At 37.3% G+C, this 19,658-nt stretch overlaps 1 protein-coding gene across 1 annotated transcript in view; it reads right to left on the bottom strand.

Moving 5' to 3' along the window:
* Nucleotides 1–1,679: 1,679 nt before the first annotated feature.
* lamb1a (laminin, beta 1a) overlaps nucleotides 1,680–19,658 on the bottom strand; it is a 42,423-nt gene continuing 24,444 nt past the window's right edge. Inside the window, exons 18-33 of the mRNA XM_067378797.1 lie at nucleotides 19,298–19,441; nucleotides 18,730–18,961; nucleotides 18,492–18,655; nucleotides 17,640–17,864; nucleotides 15,189–15,406; nucleotides 14,997–15,093; nucleotides 8,347–8,716; nucleotides 8,050–8,234; nucleotides 7,725–7,966; nucleotides 7,299–7,505; nucleotides 6,962–7,106; nucleotides 6,662–6,869; nucleotides 4,929–5,070; nucleotides 4,633–4,809; nucleotides 4,387–4,546; nucleotides 1,680–2,300 (exon numbers count right to left, since the gene is read on the bottom strand). Of these exons, the coding sequence (XP_067234898.1) occupies nucleotides 2,161–2,300; nucleotides 4,387–4,546; nucleotides 4,633–4,809; nucleotides 4,929–5,070; nucleotides 6,662–6,869; nucleotides 6,962–7,106; nucleotides 7,299–7,505; nucleotides 7,725–7,966; nucleotides 8,050–8,234; nucleotides 8,347–8,716; nucleotides 14,997–15,093; nucleotides 15,189–15,406; nucleotides 17,640–17,864; nucleotides 18,492–18,655; nucleotides 18,730–18,961; nucleotides 19,298–19,441 (3,056 nt within the window). The 3' untranslated portion in view covers nucleotides 1,680–2,160. The remainder of the gene's footprint in view (nucleotides 2,301–4,386; nucleotides 4,547–4,632; nucleotides 4,810–4,928; nucleotides 5,071–6,661; nucleotides 6,870–6,961; nucleotides 7,107–7,298; nucleotides 7,506–7,724; nucleotides 7,967–8,049; nucleotides 8,235–8,346; nucleotides 8,717–14,996; nucleotides 15,094–15,188; nucleotides 15,407–17,639; nucleotides 17,865–18,491; nucleotides 18,656–18,729; nucleotides 18,962–19,297; nucleotides 19,442–19,658) is intronic.

The following is a 19,658-nucleotide window of genomic DNA, read 5'->3' as shown; positions in this document are numbered from 1 at the left end:
AAAGTACAGGTAAGAGTTGTAAAGTGCATGTAATAGTTATGAAATATAGATAAGAGTTGTAAAATACACGTAAGAGTTGTAAAGTACAGTTAAGAGTTGTAGAGTACATGTAAGAGTTGTAAAGTACAGGTAAGAGTTGTAAAGTGCATGTAATAGTTATAAAATATAGATAAGAGTTGTAAAATACATGTAAGTGTTGTAAAGTACAGGTAAGAGTTGTAAAGTGCATGTAATAGTTATGAAATATAGATAAGAGTTGTAAAATACACGTAAGAGTTGTAAAGTACAGTTAAGAGTTGTAGAGTACATGTAAGAGTTGTAAAGTACAGGTAAGAGTTGTAAAGTGCATGTAATAGTTATAAAATATAGATAAGAGTTGTAAAATACATGTAAGTGTTGTAAAGTACAGGTAAGAGTTGTAAAGTGCATGTAATAGTTATGAAATATAGATAAGAGTTGTAAAATACACGTAAGAGTTGTAAAGTACAGTTAAGAGTTGTAAAGTGCATGTAATAGTTATAAAATATAGATAAGAGTTGTAAAATACATGTAAGTGTTGTAAAGTACATGTAATAGTTATTAAATACAGATAAGAGTTGTAAAGTACAGGTAAGTGTTGTAAAGTACATGTAATAGTTATTAAATACAGATAAGAGTTGTAAAGTACATGTAAGAATTGTAAAACAGGTAAGAGTTGTAAAATAAAGTTAAGAGTTGTAGAGAACATGTAAGAGTTGTAGAATACATGTAAGAATTGTAAAGTACATGTAAGAATTGTAAAACAGGTAAGAGTTGTAGAATACAGGTAAGAGTTATTTAAACTTTAGATGATAATTAACAAAATAACTACACAATTTAATCATAAATATTATAAATCAAATATGCATTTTTTTTTTTTTTTTAATGTGCCGACCAGAGGAGGATGGGTCCCCCCTGTTGAGTCTTGGTTCCTCCCAAGGTTTCTCCCTACATTTTGAAGGGTGTTTTTCCTTGCCACTGTCACCTTTGGCTTGCTCACTGGGGGTATTGAGGCACAATTTAACCCGTGTAGTAAATGAGACTTTGCCGTCTAAATTGAATGTAATATATATAAAAAAAAAGAATATAAATATAAATATAAAAAATATAAATATAAAAGACTGTGTACTCTAAAATAATGGCTAAAAAAACATTTAAATGACTAAATCTTATTTTTTAGTGAATTGCTTAAAATTTAAAAAAAAAAAAAGCTCACAAACTAAGAAGTTACCAGTTTTTAAAATAGTCTGAAGAATCATTCAATTAATCTATAACTTAAGCTCAGTATAACACAACAACATACAGAGCGTGACCACTGTCCGATTCACAGGCAAATGATTCTGAACTGGTTCTTAATAGTCATTCAAAAACATACAAAACACTCGGTGTAGTCCGATTCACAAGCAAATGACTCTTAAGACCTGGTTATTTTAATGAATGATAAAAAATATTCACAAACTTAGGAGTTACCGGTTTAAAACAGTTTAATCCAATTAATGAATTCATTTAAGCACAATAACTGAAGCTCAGTATAGCACAATTACAGTGTGACTAGTGTCTGATTTACAACCAAATGACTCTTTCAACCGGTCTACAGCCATGGACCAGGTCCAAGTAAACAAATTTTGAATAAAGAGTGATTCTTCCACAATACACGAGTCTCAACTGTTATTTCCATCTTATAAAGTTTCATAAGAATGCAGAGATATGCTCAGATTGTATTTTTACCTCAAGGATGTGTTGGGAGAGTGAAAACAGTGACACAATTTCACACTGTAGTATTGAGTTTATTTCATTTTCATGGCATTTATAAATTGGTCCAGATATCTGTGACAGAAAAGTAAAAAATTGAGGCACATTTACATTATTTTACTTCTTGTTTCAACAACTTTTATCCTAAATCAAAACAATGAGGTCAGTGTAATTGCAGTCTCATAGTTATGTTGGGCATATCTTACATTCACTCTTTGGTCTTGTCTATTTTAAAATGCAAATTACATTCTCTTGTGGTCACAAAAGTGTCTAACAACCTTCCATAAGGTGACAAAAGTTAAATGTATGGGTAAAGTTGTAGCTGTAAGAGTTGTAAAACTCACCAAAAAGGTAATATAATTTATTTTCCTAATGCGGTCTGTAGTAGCGTTAAAACAGACAGGTGCTGTAGACAGTAACTTTCTGACTGATCTCCTGCAGCAGGTCTTTCACAGCCTTCTCCAGATCCACCAGCTCATTGGCCTTGTCCTCCAGCAGCTTCTGATTTTCATCATAGCTCTTCTCAAGATCTGCAAAACAACAGAAGTTTAGCTCTTCTTAATTGAGAACACTAAAATCTAAACTGGAAACAGTTATGTGATAGTTCTTTTTAACCCTCTGGTGCTCTTCACATGTCGGTCAACAATTACAGATTTTTTTTGTACTATATTTTATGTATGTATATTTTAGATGATATGTTTTTTATTTAATATTTTGTATTTTTAGGGGATTTATGGTGCTAAATTATATTTACTCTGTAGTTATAATCCATTTATTCACTTTTTGAACATAGACCTGAAAATTAAATTTCCAACTTAAACTGTCATAAATTTTGAATGCTTTATAGCACAGACTTTTTGATCTCTTTTCAAAGATGACACTTGGCATATTACTGCTGACGTGAACAAAAGTTTTAAAAAGTTAACTTAAAAACGACAGAATTTTACATTTATTGTTATGAAAAATGCACAAAAATACTTTTTTCAATTTTTATATGAAATATATATTTTCAATAACACGTTTTACTCTAAAACTGCAATAAAATCAAAACCATAAAACTAAACAAGTAGTGTTCCAAATTTGAGCTTGATGTCTCAAATATCAGCTTTCAGTAAGATTTTGTTTGGCCGCAGTACCAAAAGTTTTCACTAGATGAAATTCGTCTGCCATTCATTTCCAACGTGGTCATTTTTGACCGCGAGGAGCACAAGTGTGACTATTTTGTTCAGGACCATTTAACCTTAGTAGTGATGCACCAAAATATTCGCTACCGAAAATTTTATGTTTTGGCCGAAATGGTTTAGGAGAGCTGAAATCATTCAACGAAATGGTGATGTTTTATTAGCATTGCACGTTTTGACTGTGTTTTGTGCACACAATGTAAATAAGCTTCAAAAAGATTTGTGTTTTGATACTTTTAACCCCAGTTTCACAGACAAGGCTTAAGCCTAATCCCAGACTAAAATGCATGTTTGAGCTGTTTTAACTAAAAGCAACTTGTACTGATATATCTTAAATATGTCATTGCCATTGTTTTGTCTCAAGATGCACACCAGTAATGTTTTTTTCTAAGGCATGTTTATAAAAGCTACTTAAGGCCCGGTTTCACAGACAGGGCTTAGCCTAAGCCAGGATTAAGCCTTAGTTCAATTAGGGCATTTAAGTAGCTTTTAGAAACGTTCACTAAGAAAAAAACATTATTGGTGTGCATCTTGGGACAAAGCACTGGCAGTGGCATATTTTAAGATCTGCCAGTACAAGTTACTTTTAGTTAAAACAGCTCAAACATGCATCTAAGTCTATGAATAACTTAAGCATTGTCTGTGAAACCGGGGGAAAATGTCATGATTGAACTAAGGATTAATCCTGGCTTAAGACCTGTCTGTGAAACCGGGCCTAATAATATGAAACAAAGTCTCAACTTTTAAATTCTCAACTTATTTTTTTCAAATAAAATTTTGTGGTTTTATCACAAAATTCAAGTAATAAATATGTTGTTTTGGTGCTCTTTTGTATTTGCTCGATCAGTGTTTCGACCTAGGAAAGATGTCAACTATTTTAATAGCTTGTATATTGAAAACTATTCAGTGACCATAAACTTGTTAGCTAGAAAAAATAAATCTAGACACGCATTTTGATAAAAATATGCACCGTATTACATATTCATTATAATTTTTATTATTGTTAGTGATGTCATCATTAGAAGAAACATTATTCTATTATTAAAGAGTTTATATAAAAACGTATGTGTGATTTAAATGTTTGTACAACTTAGTTTTATTTGAGTGTTGATTTTTAAATTAATGACTAATTAATTGATTATCAAATAAACCATTTTCCTTTTCACATTTCGACCAAGTCCATCCTGAATTTTTGGTATCGGCCCAGAATTTTTACTTCACATCACTATTTTAAACCCCAATGTTTAAAAGTTTTAACCCAGAAATCAGTTCAGATTCGCAGCTGTTGAAGTTGAAGCTGATGTTGCATTTGCGCTTATTTGACGCAGAAATAACATGTCAAGAGGCCTCAGGTTTATCATACTCTTACAACAATGCGTATTATTGCATAAAATTTGCTTCACAATTAGCAATCAGAAAAGCACAACTGACTTACTTTTCAGAAGCTGAAGTTTTTCGCTGGCCTGTAGCAACAGATTTTTGGCTTCCTGTTGGAGTTCCTCTGCTCTTTTCTTGGCCTCTGCCACTCCTTTAGCTTTCTGTGTGATCAGTTCTTCAACAGTACTGTACTTGTCTTTCAGCTCTGAATCCAGATCCTGCAGTCAACCACAACATAAGTGGTTACAAACGCAAAACATTTAATACCAAAAACTATGCAACAGTGTCCAGATATTACAGGCACCTTTTTGAGCTGTGCAGCCAGTGCATTAATGCTTTCAGCCTCTTTCTCTGTGATGTTGGCGCTTGTGGAGGTATTGAGAGCCTTTTCTTTCAGCAGAGCTACATCGCTTTCCAACTTCAGGAGCCTTCGGGTGGCGTTACTCAGTTTTAGCTCTGAGTCGGATGTCTCTGACTCCACCTTTTGTACAAAAGAGTTACTTAAAGTGTTTTGGTACCATCCAAAAGCAGAAAATTCTTATTCATGACAAAACAAGTCTTAGAGCAAATGACTGGTGATATAAACCAGTGTAGACTTACCGAGACCAGCAAGTCTTGTGTTCCCTTGATGTCAGCAGTGGCCTGTTTCAACGCCTCTGTTACAGAGCTCTGAGCGCGTTCGGCCTGCTTCAAGGCCTCCTTCACCATCTCAGCTGTGTCTTTTACATCTGTCGCCTCCTTCCTGTGAAAAATAGAGAACGAACAAACATGTTGTTCAATGAACTGTCCACTAGGTGGCAATGGTGCCACATTCCATAGATATGGTGCACTTTAGTACAGTCATTCTCAACCAGGGGCCCACTAGGGGGCCTCAGCAAACACCCAAAGGGCCCACAGGATGACTTAAAAGGGATAGTTGACCAAATAATGTCATCATTATTTTCTCACCCTCAAGTTGTTCCAAATTGACATTAATTTTTTTTCTTCTGCTGAACGCAAAAGATGATATTTTGAAGAATATGGGTATCCAAACAGTTGATAGAAAATAGTTGATTGACTTCCATAGTATTTTTCCCCAACAGTTTGGAACAAAATATCTTTTGTGTTCAGCAGAAAAAAATTCATAGAGGTTTGGAACAACTTGAGGGTGAGTACATTTTGACAGAATTTTCATTTTTGGGTGAACTATCCCTTTATAGTAAATATATTATAATAAACTGACTCTAAAATGCTAAAAAACAAAACAAAATCAAGCTGAAATCACAATTCTTTTCGCCCTTTCAATAACTATTGGTTTTTATTAACATACAGAAACTTATCAAGTCGTGTCAAATTGATTTATATAGCTCTTTTCACAGCTTTACTGACAATTGTGATTTTAATGATTATAATATCTTGTAATATCAACATGCCTTATAGTCAAATTTAGTAGATTATAGCTTGGCGATAATATAGTTTACATTTTGTGACGATACAAGCATTCAGGTAATTTAGATTTGCTATATAGTATCGCTTTGCCTGAGTGAAAGATATATATGCAGATGAATTTGGACATATTTGAATTTATATATCCATCTTTATATAAAGATCTTGGTGATAACGTAGCTAGATTTTGCACCAAAATGAAAAATCAGTAAGTTTAATTTTATATTTTATATATGTCGCTTTACGTTAGTGTACTGTATGTATGCAAATTAAGTTGGATATAATATAAATCCAACTTTATATAAAGAGCTGGGCAATAATGTTACATTTTTGCAACAATATAAATAATCACACCGTCAAGATTCTATATAGTATATTGCTTTACGTGAATATACTGTATATATGGAGAGAAAGTAGGTTGTTCTATATATACAATTTTTTATTAATATGTATATCCCTGGGCGGTAATATATAAATATATACATTTCAATGATATAACAATCAAGCAGTTGAGGTTTGCTATATAGTGAGTATACTGTATTTACTGTAGATATAGTCAATAGTTGCATTCCAAATTATATAGTTCCAAATCACAAAATATGTTCATTTAATATGGCAATTTAATATTTCAGTTAATGAAAAAAATTGAAAACAAGCATCTTTGTCATGTCAGAAACACTGAAAATATCTTTTATATAATAGGGAGGGAAGAAAACCTCGAGTTTTATGTTGAACAAAGGGGAGCCTTAGAGTCAAAAAAAGTTAAGAACCATTGAATTAGTGTCCCATTACTTTTTTTTTTTAAGTATTAGAGGTTAATTTTTTTGTAAGAACTATTAAATACACTTATAGCTTAGCATTCAAACCGTTTTCTGGGATTGATGTATATGACTGAATATATCTCAGACCTGGCCTTGCGGGCTTGTTCCAGCAAGCTTTCTGCTTTCAGGATGTCATCGGCGCTCTGGTTGAGGATGTCTTCAACATCTGTCAAGCTGCCCACACGCTCCCTGATCTCCGCTGTCAGGTTCTGCAGCTGGGCTGGTGTGGTGGGCATCTGCATCTGCAGAACTTCATTGGCCACAGCCTCGATGCTTTCCAGGTCCGCTCCATCTTCTGAAGAATCAGATACAGTAGGAGTTGAAATTCAAGCCAATTTTCATCATCCAAACAACTTATCTCAAGGAAACTTGCTAAGTGTGTCTTACGAGTGAGGAAGTCTCGGATCTGTTTGATGAGTTGGCGAAGCTCCTCGTTGCTGCTGTCCACACGTTTTTTGGTCTCATTGGTCTTCGCCAACACCTCCTGAGCATTTAGCTTTGCTTCGTCGGCTTTTACCTTGGCTTCTGACACCTGAACACACATATGAAGGACTCTTTAAAGAAAGGATCCTCAAAGAAGAAATCCTTGTTTTCAGAAAGGCATTCAGCAGTTAGCAAGTGCTTAACAGTGAAAAGATCCGAATATAGGAAGAAAATGCAGAAAATAATTGCAAAATCCTTTATTAAATCGATAGCAGATACAGTGTCTGCTGAGAAACCTCACCATTTTGGACAGCTTGTCCACTTCCTCCATGGCGCTGATAATCTCCAGGTCAAAGTCCTTGGCTTTCTGCCAGGCATTGTGGGCTAGCGTAGTGAGCCCACCACATCCCTCTCCTCCACACTTCCTGTTTCCTTCCCCGTCCACACAGCTCAGGCCTCCACAGGGAGAGTCGGCACAGTTCTCAGAGCCAGCTGGACTACCACATGTCTGTATGCGAGGAGAGATCTCAAAGTTAAAACTAGGTTTTAAATAAGCAAAACTTAGTTTCATAATGCTAGAGTTTTGTGTGCGATTGCAGGGGTGTTTCTATGCAGTTACTAGTGTTCTGGGTGGTCACAAATGTGTGTTTGTTCATTGGCCCAAGCAAAAAACAAAAAGTCCAATCACTTTGAAATGTAATAGTACACCTGTCCTTGACTGCTTTACCTTCTCACTAAGTTCAGACAGGTCCAGAGTCTCTAGCTGTCCTGCCAGGTTGTCCAGTTTTGTTGAAAATTCATCCTGCTTTTGACTGAACTCTTTTTTGGTCTGGTTCATCAAGTCCTCCGTTTCTGTCCGCAGGGTGGCAGACTGATTGACCAGATTGTATGGGTCACTGGTGGAGGCATTGGCACGGGCCTCCGCCTTCTGGGACTGCTCGTAATATCGATTCACGCTGGCTCTGGCCCCTGTGGACCAAAAAAGATGGTGGATTGATGGCTTTTCCTAGTCAAGAAAAGTGCTTTACAACATCTTGAGTAATGTTACTCACCTCGAATATCCGAATTCTTCACAAACTCCACCTGTTCCTGCAGGTCTTTCACTGTCTGTTCCAGTTTCTGAGCTTCTTCTTTGAGAGAGTTCAGTTTGGTGTCTGTGCTGTTGTTGTCAGATGAGATCTCGGACAAGTTCTCCTCCGTCAGGTTAAGGTTGGTGTTCATTTTAGCCATCAAATCACTTTAGAGAAAGAAGATTATTCTTATGAGAAGAGTCAAAAATGATCTCTCAATGCGAACTAATAAGAAGGATCTGCACTTGCTTCCACATGCCAAGCAAGGACATAACTTACGTAGCTTTTTCGAGAAGTTCCTGGATCTCCGTTAGAGGCTCAGTCGCTGGATTCTGGGCCAGGATGTTACGGATTGAGTTGGCGCTGCTTTCAACATTATTGATAGTGGCTTGGTAGGGTCCAGTAATGCCAGTGGCTTTGATGGTATTGACTTTCTGGACCAGTCTATGGGTCTGATTGGTGAGGTCGCCTACAATTACATCCCATTCAGCAAAGCACTGATGGCAGCGCTCGCACTGTGGGAACTCGCCCGTGTAGCCTCGAGCGCACGCGTCACATCGGGGTCCGGAAACACCCTCCACACAAACGCAGTGACCTGTGGCCTTGTTGCACTGCTGCTCCACGATGCCTCTTGGGTCACAGTCACACGCTGAAAAAATATACAGGAACATTGAGGTTTATGTACAGTTATTATTGTTAATTTAAACTATTTGAAATAAAGCTTGAAGTAAAATATAAATATTAGCTAAAAATGTAACTAAATGACTAAATATTGCATTGGCAACTAACCAAGTTAGTTGAAATTAGATTGTGCAAGCTTATTTCATCCATTAGATCGAAAGATCTGAAAAAACCCATACACACATAGACCCTCCCCAAAAAGAAGTGGTTGAAAGTGATAAAAAGAGACTGATTAAAACACCAGGTCTAAACTGGTATGTGTCTCCCCCATCTACTTGTGATCCGATCGACCAAAACGCATCTTAATACCAGGTGTAAACAGGGCAAAAGCAACAGCTCATTGACTGGCATTTTCTGGCAATGGCTGCAAACTTCGAGTTACTGTGACCTTATTAGGCTGGAGTTTAAAGAGTGAGTGATTGAGCCAGGGAGAGGAGGTGGGAGTAGAAGCATTAAGGAAAAGACTGTTTGCTCACTTTAGTGCTGCACGTCTAGCGATGTTTCAGAGTGTTTGGTGAACAAAAGGCAGTAACTGCCTACAATGACAGACGAGACACTTAGCAAACACCACATCAGGAATGACCTAACATGAGGCCCTTAAACAAACATACTCATCTACAGAAAATTCTAGGAGTTGTAAGAACCTTGTTAACCTTCATCAAGACTTTTTTCACCAGAAAAAAAATCCCTTTTTTAGATTCTTTTTAGATAATAGTACCGAAAAATCATGATCCTATCCTTTATCTCCAGTGATTTGTCTTTTATGAATCGTTAAAATATTTGTACATGTAATGTACACTTATATGTGTGATATGAATAAATAGTGCTCATTGAGCTGTTGAGATTCTCAAGTGAAAAATGTAGAGGCTTTGACCAGAAACCAAAGATACTGTATGTATATGTAAATGCCACACTCGACCACTTCAGACACGTCGGCGCGTCCGCCATCTTGGAATGGTCAACATGTCGTCATTTACAGTAAGAATCAATGATACCACAACATTGCGCAACTTCTGGTTGTGAAACCGCTGTGATTTAAATTCCTGAAGAAATGGGATAACCTTTCCCAGGTGAGAATGTGTTTGTGTTATATGTATTAACTCAATATTACAGGTTTTTATACTATGGTAACCTTTTTAATGTTGTGTTAGCTGATGCCGTCGTATTGTATTGTGTTAGTTTAGCAAAATCATCTGCTGAAAATATTGCAGATATAGATAATCAAACATGCTTCTAACTACGGTTGCAGATGCACAGTAAACTTGCTCTTGAATGTTTACAGACTGGCTTTGACTGTTCCAATATGGCGGATGACTTGTGTATCATGACCCACAGAAACAGCAGCTAATGAGAAATCTATGTGTATATATACATATATACGTGTGTGTGTATATGCCATAACAATATTCCCTATTTCACAACTTAAAAAGCGGTTACATTAGCATGATGCTAAGCTAACAATGTGGTAATAAGCATAATGCCTCGTTTCCACTGAGCGGTTCGGAGCAGTACACCTTGATCAGGCTTGCGTTTCCACCGCAAACAGTACCCTTACTTGATAGGCGTGGTGTAGCCGGAAAATAGTGATGGAAGTCATTCTCGCGCGAAGAAGAAAACGATATAGTAAACAACAATGGAGGACATACTACAGCAGATCTTGTTCTTGCTTCTCGGCTTGATTATAATGGTTATTATTGATAATTAAAACTGACGTTTAACAAAAAGAGAAGGTTGTTTTGTCTTATTTCATTTTATTATAGGCTACATACAGTGAAGATAATCAGAGTACATATGCACATATTGCCTGAACCAAACATTAATAGGTTTCTTATTTTTTAAATAAAAACGAAAAGAGGCAGGGTTGTGTTTTATATTTTGTTTTGTTATATAGCCTACATGAAGTGAAGATAATTAATGCACGCGTTGTCTGAACCACATTTGTGTGTGGCGCCTCGTGTTGTCATTCCCCTTGTAGCACGCGCAAGTGACGATTCTCTGTCAACCAATCAACGTTCTGCAGAGTGTAGCTCCACCCTTTTGGTACGGTACTGTTGTGCTTGGTACCCCAACGAAAGGGTCCCAAAAAAGTGGTATGGTACGGTTCGGAATTAGGGTACCATTCACAACTTTTGACAATGGAAACGGAAAAAAATGCGTACCGTACCGTACCGCTCAGTGGAAACGAGGCATAAGCACTAGTCCATAAAATGGGCATTTTTTTATGTATTACTTTATCAATACTATTCAGTACTATTCAGTTGTAATTAAAACATCAGGTGTGTTCAAATCACTTTAGTCGGAGCAAGACATCAATGTAGCCTTTTACAAACAATACTGCAATATTTTTTAACTCCACATAAATGATGAATAAAGAATGCGCATCAGGTGTTTTTGCTGTTTTTTCAATTTATTAAAGTGCTTTAACTTGAATCAAATATTTTATCATAATTATACAATACTATCATTTTGTAGAAGCAACTTAGCTTATTTTATTGTAAATTTAAAAAAAAATTAATTCATCAACTTTACCTTAAATACAGACACTACATCTATTGCCTTTCACAATGTTTTCAAAATTTAGAGTTTCCACTTCAAATTCTGGTGTTGTTCATGTGCATTCAGCTAGTAATTATGATCTTTTCAACATAACTTAACCACAGCATGAGATTGCCTTCTCCATGAACGATGCCTTAATTTGCACACACACACCCCCAAACCCCCCCCCAAAAAAAGATCAGACCTAGTTACAATGCTTTGCCTGCTAAAAATTCAATTTAAAGACATAATTCTGCACAACAGATAGATTTAATTAAGCCTGCTCTGACCCTCTTCAGTCCCTAGAGTCAAAGTATTCAGTTGAAACTGCTGTGTAAATGTATTTATGTCACCTCTGAGCAGTATTAAACAGTCTGTGTAAACACACCTAATTGCCAGTTCTGTGCCACCTTTGCTGTGCCAATTTGGCATTAGAGAGCAGGAAAGTTATGCTGGGTTGGTAGCTCATTACGATTTGGAACAGAGACCATGTCTTTCTGGGTAGATAAGTAACCAGGAATTCAGGACAATACATGTGACACATACAATATGTGAATGGGGACCCTGTCTGGGATGGTTAATTTACTTAAAACACATTCCAGTGTGTAGTGATTACACACACATTCCACGGGAAAAGACTCCTTCACCTAAGGGCACCAATGCATACAAGGTACTGGAGATATGGAATTATCTTGGAGGTTAATCCCTGCTATTATCCAGGGGGCCTCAGGCGGCACCGGGGTGTGTCTTGCTGGGACAATGCCGTGAATGTGTCCCCTGGAGATGGTGACATGCGTAGGAGTTTTTGCGAAGGTGATTTCGTAGCAATTTACAACACACACAATAACACTAGGACATGCGTTTACTGTCTAAGCAACACATCTGCATTCTATTGTTTAAAAGCTGGCTTGAGAGTTAAATGAACCTTTTAAAAGTAGACCTAAAATAAACATGCTTCTTGAAGATTGAATGCATTGCATTTGTGTACTCAGCCAGCGGTTACACAGACGTATATGGCCAAGGTATGGGGATGTAAATCTTTAACATCTCACACTCCAGCCGAGAAGAGAAGAGAAACCACAGTCTCCCAGCCTAAACCACCCTAGAGGTACTTCTGTAAAACAATGTCCAGTTTACTGCTGTTAAACATTCATGACGGTGTTAACAAGCTCTCGGAAATTATGCCTTTAAAACATACCAACTTCTGGGTTAGTGATGTATTCGCCAGATTTGTGTAAACAGTAACCAGCCATGAAGATCCTATTTCTGTCAATAAATTTAATCTGGAACCAACTAAAGACCTGCAATAAGTTCTAATATAACAGTCAGTAGGTTTTTTTTCATTAATGTATGTATCCTTTCAATCTGTTTTTTATCACCATGCAGATAAGGTTATTGTACAAAAGCATGGGAGTAAACTTCACTTCTTGGTCTAGGTATCATTCTTCCACAAGGGCTTTGGGAGTTTAAGTAGCATTCAATTAACATTTGAACAAATTTGTTTTACTGTTCGGCTAGAGTATTTTGTATAAGCACATCAAATTAACTTGTATACTTTAAGTATATGTCTTAATATCCTATGCAATTTTGCATCTAAGGTACAATAATCATTATTTCATTATTTAAGAAGAAAATAGTGATAAATTTTTCTTTCAAAGTCTAGCTAAAATATGTCTATAATTCATAAATCATATTATATATATATATATATATATATATATATATATATATATATATATATATATATATATATATATATATATATATATATAAAAATGTGTGTGTGTAAATAATATTTATATATATTTATATTAAATACTGTATATATATAAGTGCTGTCAAATTGATTAATCGTGATTAACTATATATATGAGTGTGTGTGAGTGTGTTTATATATATATATATATATATATAATTACACACACACACACGCATTAGGGCATTGTCACTAAGCCAAATCGTTTAAGTGTGATTTCAATCGTCCGATTAATTGTGCAGCCCTAATATATTATATATATATATATATATATATATATATATATATATATATATATATATATATATATATATATATATATATTACATACATTTTATGTTAGATGTGATTAATCACGATTAATCGATTTAACAGCATTGTATATATATATATATATATATATATATATATATATATATATATATATATTATTCTATTTATGTATGTTTATATTGTTATTATTATGACCTATAAAAGTTTATAAAAGTTATAAAAAAAAAGCTTGAGCACTAGTCTTAACTTAAAAACTCTAAAACTCAAGTTCTCAAGAGCAAATCAGACACAAGTACGGCTGAAGCCTCTATAAAAAATGTACAAGTTAAACTACAACCTACAAAATCTCTGAGCAAATCAGATGTGTTTGGACAGAACTTAAAGCTCGGGATTTCACAAGATTACCAAACTAGTAAGAGAAAACCACATAAAGCACAGCCCAAGCTGAACAAACGCTCAGTCCTGTGTTGGAAGAAGGAGAGCATGTTGAGGGCGAGTAAACAGCAGGGTTATAGAGGGGTAACTGGATCTTAGAGGAGCACGGGGGGCTTCCTGCTCCATCAGGACTCTTTAAACAAATGGATTGGTGTGGGGGTGGAACAGATCTCTGTTAGCACACCGCTTTTTCTGCTCAAAGAGAGTCCAAAACCTGCTCTGCTGACGGCCAAATGGGTTAATAACGTAATCGTTTGTGCAAAAAAATATAAATCTGCATTTAGTTTCCTTCATTTAATTCTAAAAACATAGCATAAAAGTGTTTATATGACTTGTTGGAAATGCTGTAGGTATTGCTGTCATAATTTACATATATCACCTTTGATTATGAGCTGTTAATTGGGCAGAGATTGTAGTGTTTATTTGAAGTTCTAATGAAATGCTTCACAACCATCTTGAAGGAGATCATTAGATAGTTGATGCTCAATCAGAATCTTACCATTTTTCCTTAAAAGCACATGAAATTCTTCATCAAGTTCAAATAGATTTTCAAAGATAATGGTCTGCACAGCCACAAAATCAGTCAGAGAGAGGACAAAAACTCTTTTCTGTGAAGAGGTGCTGCGTCAGACTCTAATGGCCCCATAAGGGGAAAGCCCATAAGTACAAAGGTGCATTGTGGGAGTAGAGAAGATATTGCTAGGCTTCGACAGATCCCCCCACGAGCTCGTCATGGTCACGCACATCTGGGGCAAATCAAAGAGTGGGTCGAGGGCTTTTCCATTCTGCTACACATTCCTACAAAACTGGGTTGCCTACAGTTATGGTTTAGAGTATTGGCAGAACTCACAATTGGTGTGTTTCCACGGTCAGCAAAACGTTTAGTTATTTTCTTTGGGTTTATTTCATGTTTAGCAGTGATAATTAAAATTTAATATCTAAAATTAAATTAAAATAACTTTAACGATTTATTGGTGTGCAATAGGGCTAGGACAATACATCAATTCTTGATTTGCGATACAATGATTCTGGATTGATTCTCTCTCGAATCGATCCTGAGCTTACTTTTAACAGCAGATGGCGCTCAAGGCTAGTTTTTAACCACACACTCAAATGCTCATGAAGAACAGTGCTGGAAAGCACTAGTATGGAGAAATACGTCACATTATACTAAAGTTAAATGATAAGAACTATCATAATTCACTGGGTAATTTAATGCACTAATATTTCTCATTTTTTCAGAACTCACCGTGACATTTGACCTCAGGGTTCCCCCAGAACAGTTCTCTACACTCTCGGCAGGTTCTGCCACCAAATCCAGGTTTACAAGAGCACTGGCCCATAATCTACAGCACAGAGGATAAAAACACAGATTAATCCATCAGAAAATCTGCACTTTATTACTATCCCAAACATGAGATGGCTGTGAATGTGGTCTAACCTCATTGCAGGAAGAGCCAAAAGAATGGTTGAGGTCGCAGTCGCAGGCCTCACAGCCTTTCCCGCTGGCCAAGTTCCAAGTGTCCGGGGCGCACTGATCGCAGTGCTGGCCCACCACGTTGGGATGACACTGGCACTGTCCACTGTTTAAGTCACAGTTGCAGTTACCTTGAGAGGGACACGTCTCCGCAGCAGTGCCCATTTTATTACACACACACTCTGGGAAAGAAAAGGACAAAACATTTTAAACCATACTTACACTAGATGCACAATATGTACATTTTTTAAACCATTTTTTAAATTGTATTTTTTATATTGTATTTGGCTATTATACGGTAGGGGGCGCTATTACACATCTTCTGAAAGAGTACAGACTCTCCGGATCAAAACAGGCGAAAAAGAAGCAGAAACAAGAGATAGGTCCCACTTCATTACACTTTCGGTCTTGTGGACTTACAATGGCTGCTGTGTACATGTGTCCATTAAGTCCACGAGACAGTAGGGTGTCCCATTTGTCAATTTTAGGTCTCAGAAGGGTGCTCGTGAGTGCTCCCTTTGCGGTCGATATGTGCCCTCAATGCTCCACAGCAGACAGGTTTAGGGATATGTAAAGTGGGAGGAGTTGGATCCAGAACCAGGGGGTGGAGATGGGTAGGTTTAGATCCAAGGGGTGGAGACGGGTAGGTTTAGGGATATGTAAAGTGGGAGGAGTTGGATCTAGATCCGGGGGGTGGAGATGAGTATGTTTAGATCCAGGGGTGGAGATGGGAAGGTTTAGATCCAAGGGGCAGAGACAGGTAGGTTTAGGGATATGTAAAGTGGGAGGAGTTGGATCTAGATCCAGGGAAGGTTTAGATCCAAGGGGCAGAGATGGGTAGGTTTAGGGATATGTAAAGTGGGAGGAGTTGGATCTAGATCCAGGGGTGGAGATGGGAAGGTTTAGATCCAAGGGGCGGAGACAGGTAGGTTTAGGGATATGTAAAGTGGGAGGAGTTGGATCTAGATCCAAGGGGTGGAGATGAGTAGGTTTAGATCCAGGGGTGGAGATGGGAAGGTTTAGATCCAAGGGGCGGAGACAGGTAGGTTTAGGGATATGTAAAAGTGGGAGGAGTTGGATCCAGATCCAGGGGGTGGAGATGGGTAGGTTTAGATCCAAGGGGTGGAGACGGGTAGGTTTAGGGATATGTAAAGTGGGAGGAGTTGATCTGGATTCAGGGGGTGGAGATGGGTAGGTTTAGAACCAGGGGGCGGAGATGGGTAGGTTTAGAACCAGGGGGCGGAGACAGGTAGGTTTAGGGATATCTAAAGTGGGAGTAGCTGGATCTAGATCCAGGGGGTGGAGATGGGTAGGTTTAGATCCAAGGGGTGGAGACGGGTAGGTTTAGGGATATGTAAAGTGGGAGGAGTTGGATCCAACCTCGCCCCCTGGATCTCGTGTTCTGCAGTGAGGACCATCTCAAGTCTGCAGACTTAGCCAGAAAAAGTGTAATGCCTGCTAACACTGCGGCATGCAGGGATTGAGACCAGAGGCATTTTTTTTTAATGGATGTCAATGGAGATGTGGCTTCACTATGCTGAATAAACCTGCTTTTGTGAGGAAATAGATTATCATTTCAGCTAATTAGAGTTTACACCGAAAACAAATGCTGGTTTATAAGTGAAGTCACAGACAATTGCACGACAGGTATGATTCAGTTTACGGCACTTCTCTTTGATTTCTATGGTATCCGCACACAGTGATTGACAGTCGCACAACTCTGAATGAAATTCAATGATGTCAAGTCTGTAATGTGATTGGTTATCAAGGCACACGTGATCCAAGTTAGTCATTATGCTCTCTCCAATAGTAGAGCCACTGACCCTTGTTTCTCCCAATAATAACACCATCTCTGATAGAAGCATTGCTTACGCACGTGTAAAATAACACAATCATCAAACATTAAACAGCATATAAATCAAAACTGCCTAATGATAACAAAAAGGTATAGGACTATGAAGCTTTGGGTATATTGATGGGACTTGATCTACTCAATCTGTGTTTTGATCATCATTCTGAATCTAATCCGGACAAAGTAATTGTCAAAAATATGATTTTCTCAGCTTTTTGTTTAGTTTGTTTAGCTTAGTTTTTTTTCATGACACTTACATACACACAAGTGTTGATAAAAAAGAATGCATGAAGCTAGAATTAATTTTTTGTATAATTTCTTTTGTTTGTTTTTGTTTACAAAATATTCTGGAGGCCATGACATTTTTGCGAAAATGCTGAAGCTGGCTAGCAACTTTAACTTTAACGCTGGTGGGAAAAGAGTTAAAGTAGATTTCAAAAGTACTAAACTTTTCATGTTTTAAAAAAATTTATTAATCAGGCATCGTATTGGCAATAATAATTGTATTGTCAATAAAAATTCAATAATTTGCAGTATGGAAACTGATTTCTTCAAAAACTTACTTCTGCAACTCTGGGTCAGAGCATTGCCATAATAACCAAGCTTACAACGGTTGCAGCCCTCGCCCTCTGTGTGGTACAGGCATTTGAGACAGGCGCCCGTGCGGGCGTCACAGGACTCTGGGTCCGTCATGTCAATGTTGTTATTGCACTGACAAGCCCTACATTCTCCGCCCGCCTCGTGTGGGTTTCCGTAATAACCAGGGGCGCACTCTTCACACCTGGCACCTATGGGCAACATGAGAGGAGGTGTGTTAAATTACAGCTTTCACTACTAAAAAATTACATATTGCAAGATACTAAAGAAATATATATTTCAAGTCAAAATATTACCATATTCTTCCACATACACTACCTTTCAAAAGGTTGGAATCTTTTAAAAAGAAATGTCATGCTAATCAAGTCTGCATTTATTTGACCAGAAATACAGTAAAACGAATATTATTGTGAAATATTATTACAATTTAAAATAACTGTATTCTATTTGAATATATTTTAAAATGTATTTCATTCCTGTGATCAAAGCTGAATTTTCAGCATCGTTACTCCAGTCTTCAGTGTCACATGATCCTTCAGAAACCATTCTAATATGCTGATCTGGTGCTTAAGGCACTTTTTTTATATTATCAATGTATCACTGTAATTTTAAATGGTAATAATATTTAACAATATTAATGTTTTACTGTGTTTTTGATCAAATAAGAGAGCAGAAGAGACTTATTTCAAAAACCTAAAAAACGTTGAAGATTCTAAACGTTTGAACTATAACAAGTTGTAGCATGTGTCATGATAAAGGAAATTTACAGTGTTTTTGACAGATGCTGTTATAAATCAAGTAAGGTGTCTGGTGTTTACCTTTATATCCCTGGTTGCAGACGCAGAACACCTGGTTGGAGTCGAGATTTTTATAACACCCGCCGGAAAACTGCCGGCCGCTGCCGGGTCCGTCAGGACACATGCAGGGGCGGCAGTGGTCTCCAGAGCCCAGGACAGGGTCACCATAGTAGCCGCTCAAACACCTGCGGAAATTATTTGATGAGTAAAAGGCTTACATTTTGATCAATAATGTTGAACAAAGAAAACCGTAACAAACCTCTCGCAGTTGTGGCCAGTGGTGTGGTCTCTGCAGGTCAGACACTGTCCGGTGTGAGGGTCACACTGCTCAGCGTGGCCATTACAAGTGCAAGGGCGACAGTTAGGGAAACCCCAGTGTCCAGGAAGACAACGGTCACACTGCCGCCCATACGCTCCGGGAATACATTCACACTGACCCGTGGCCTCATGGCAGAAAGAGTGGACAGACCCCTCGGGACTGCAATCACATGCTAAATAACCAGAGACCAGAATTACGCTTGAGAGACACATTTTAGAAATAGTTTATACATGGCACAATCTATACTACAGTTAACACTGACGGAGTGATGGCAAATTTGACATTTTTCTCTCATCTGACCAACATAAGCAATCTCTCGATATTTTTCCTTCTTTTGTTAAGTCAGAAATGCTATTATATATTTTTTTTTTCTACTGGAGCAAATGAGAACGCAAAAAAAAAATATTTGTTGTAGTTTTCATTCACCACTGTAGTAGTTTACCCAACTATGACGACTTCTGACAAACCCCAGAAATGTGAAAAGAGTCCACTGGCAAGTTGTACTTACGCCTGCAGCCTTGCGGCCCGAAAAGGAAGGTAGCTGGGGCGCACTTGTCACAGTTCCTGCCAACCACATTGGGGCGACACTGGCACTGCCCACCGCTCGGGTCACAAACAGTGCTGAGAGAACCCTGCGGGTCACACTGGCAGGCTAAGAGAAACAGGAAAAAGAAAGGAACATAACTTTTTTTAAATTGTCAGGATTGATCTGATCCAATTTTCCAGCAATTTTTTTCCACAATTTTGAGTTATCCATCTTTTCTCTGCATTCTAGATATCGACCAATTATTTTTCCAATATTTAAGCATTTTGTCTTAATCGGATATCGGTTTTGAATATTGGATCCACCATTAAATGGCCACTATATG

Source organism: Chanodichthys erythropterus, chromosome 24, assembly GCF_024489055.1.
Source record: "Chanodichthys erythropterus isolate Z2021 chromosome 24, ASM2448905v1, whole genome shotgun sequence".
In the NCBI taxonomy this organism is placed as follows: domain Eukaryota; kingdom Metazoa; phylum Chordata; class Actinopteri; order Cypriniformes; family Xenocyprididae; genus Chanodichthys; species Chanodichthys erythropterus.
The sequence above is the reverse complement of the archived record's forward strand: the minus strand, read 5'-3'. Positions and strand labels throughout refer to the sequence as shown.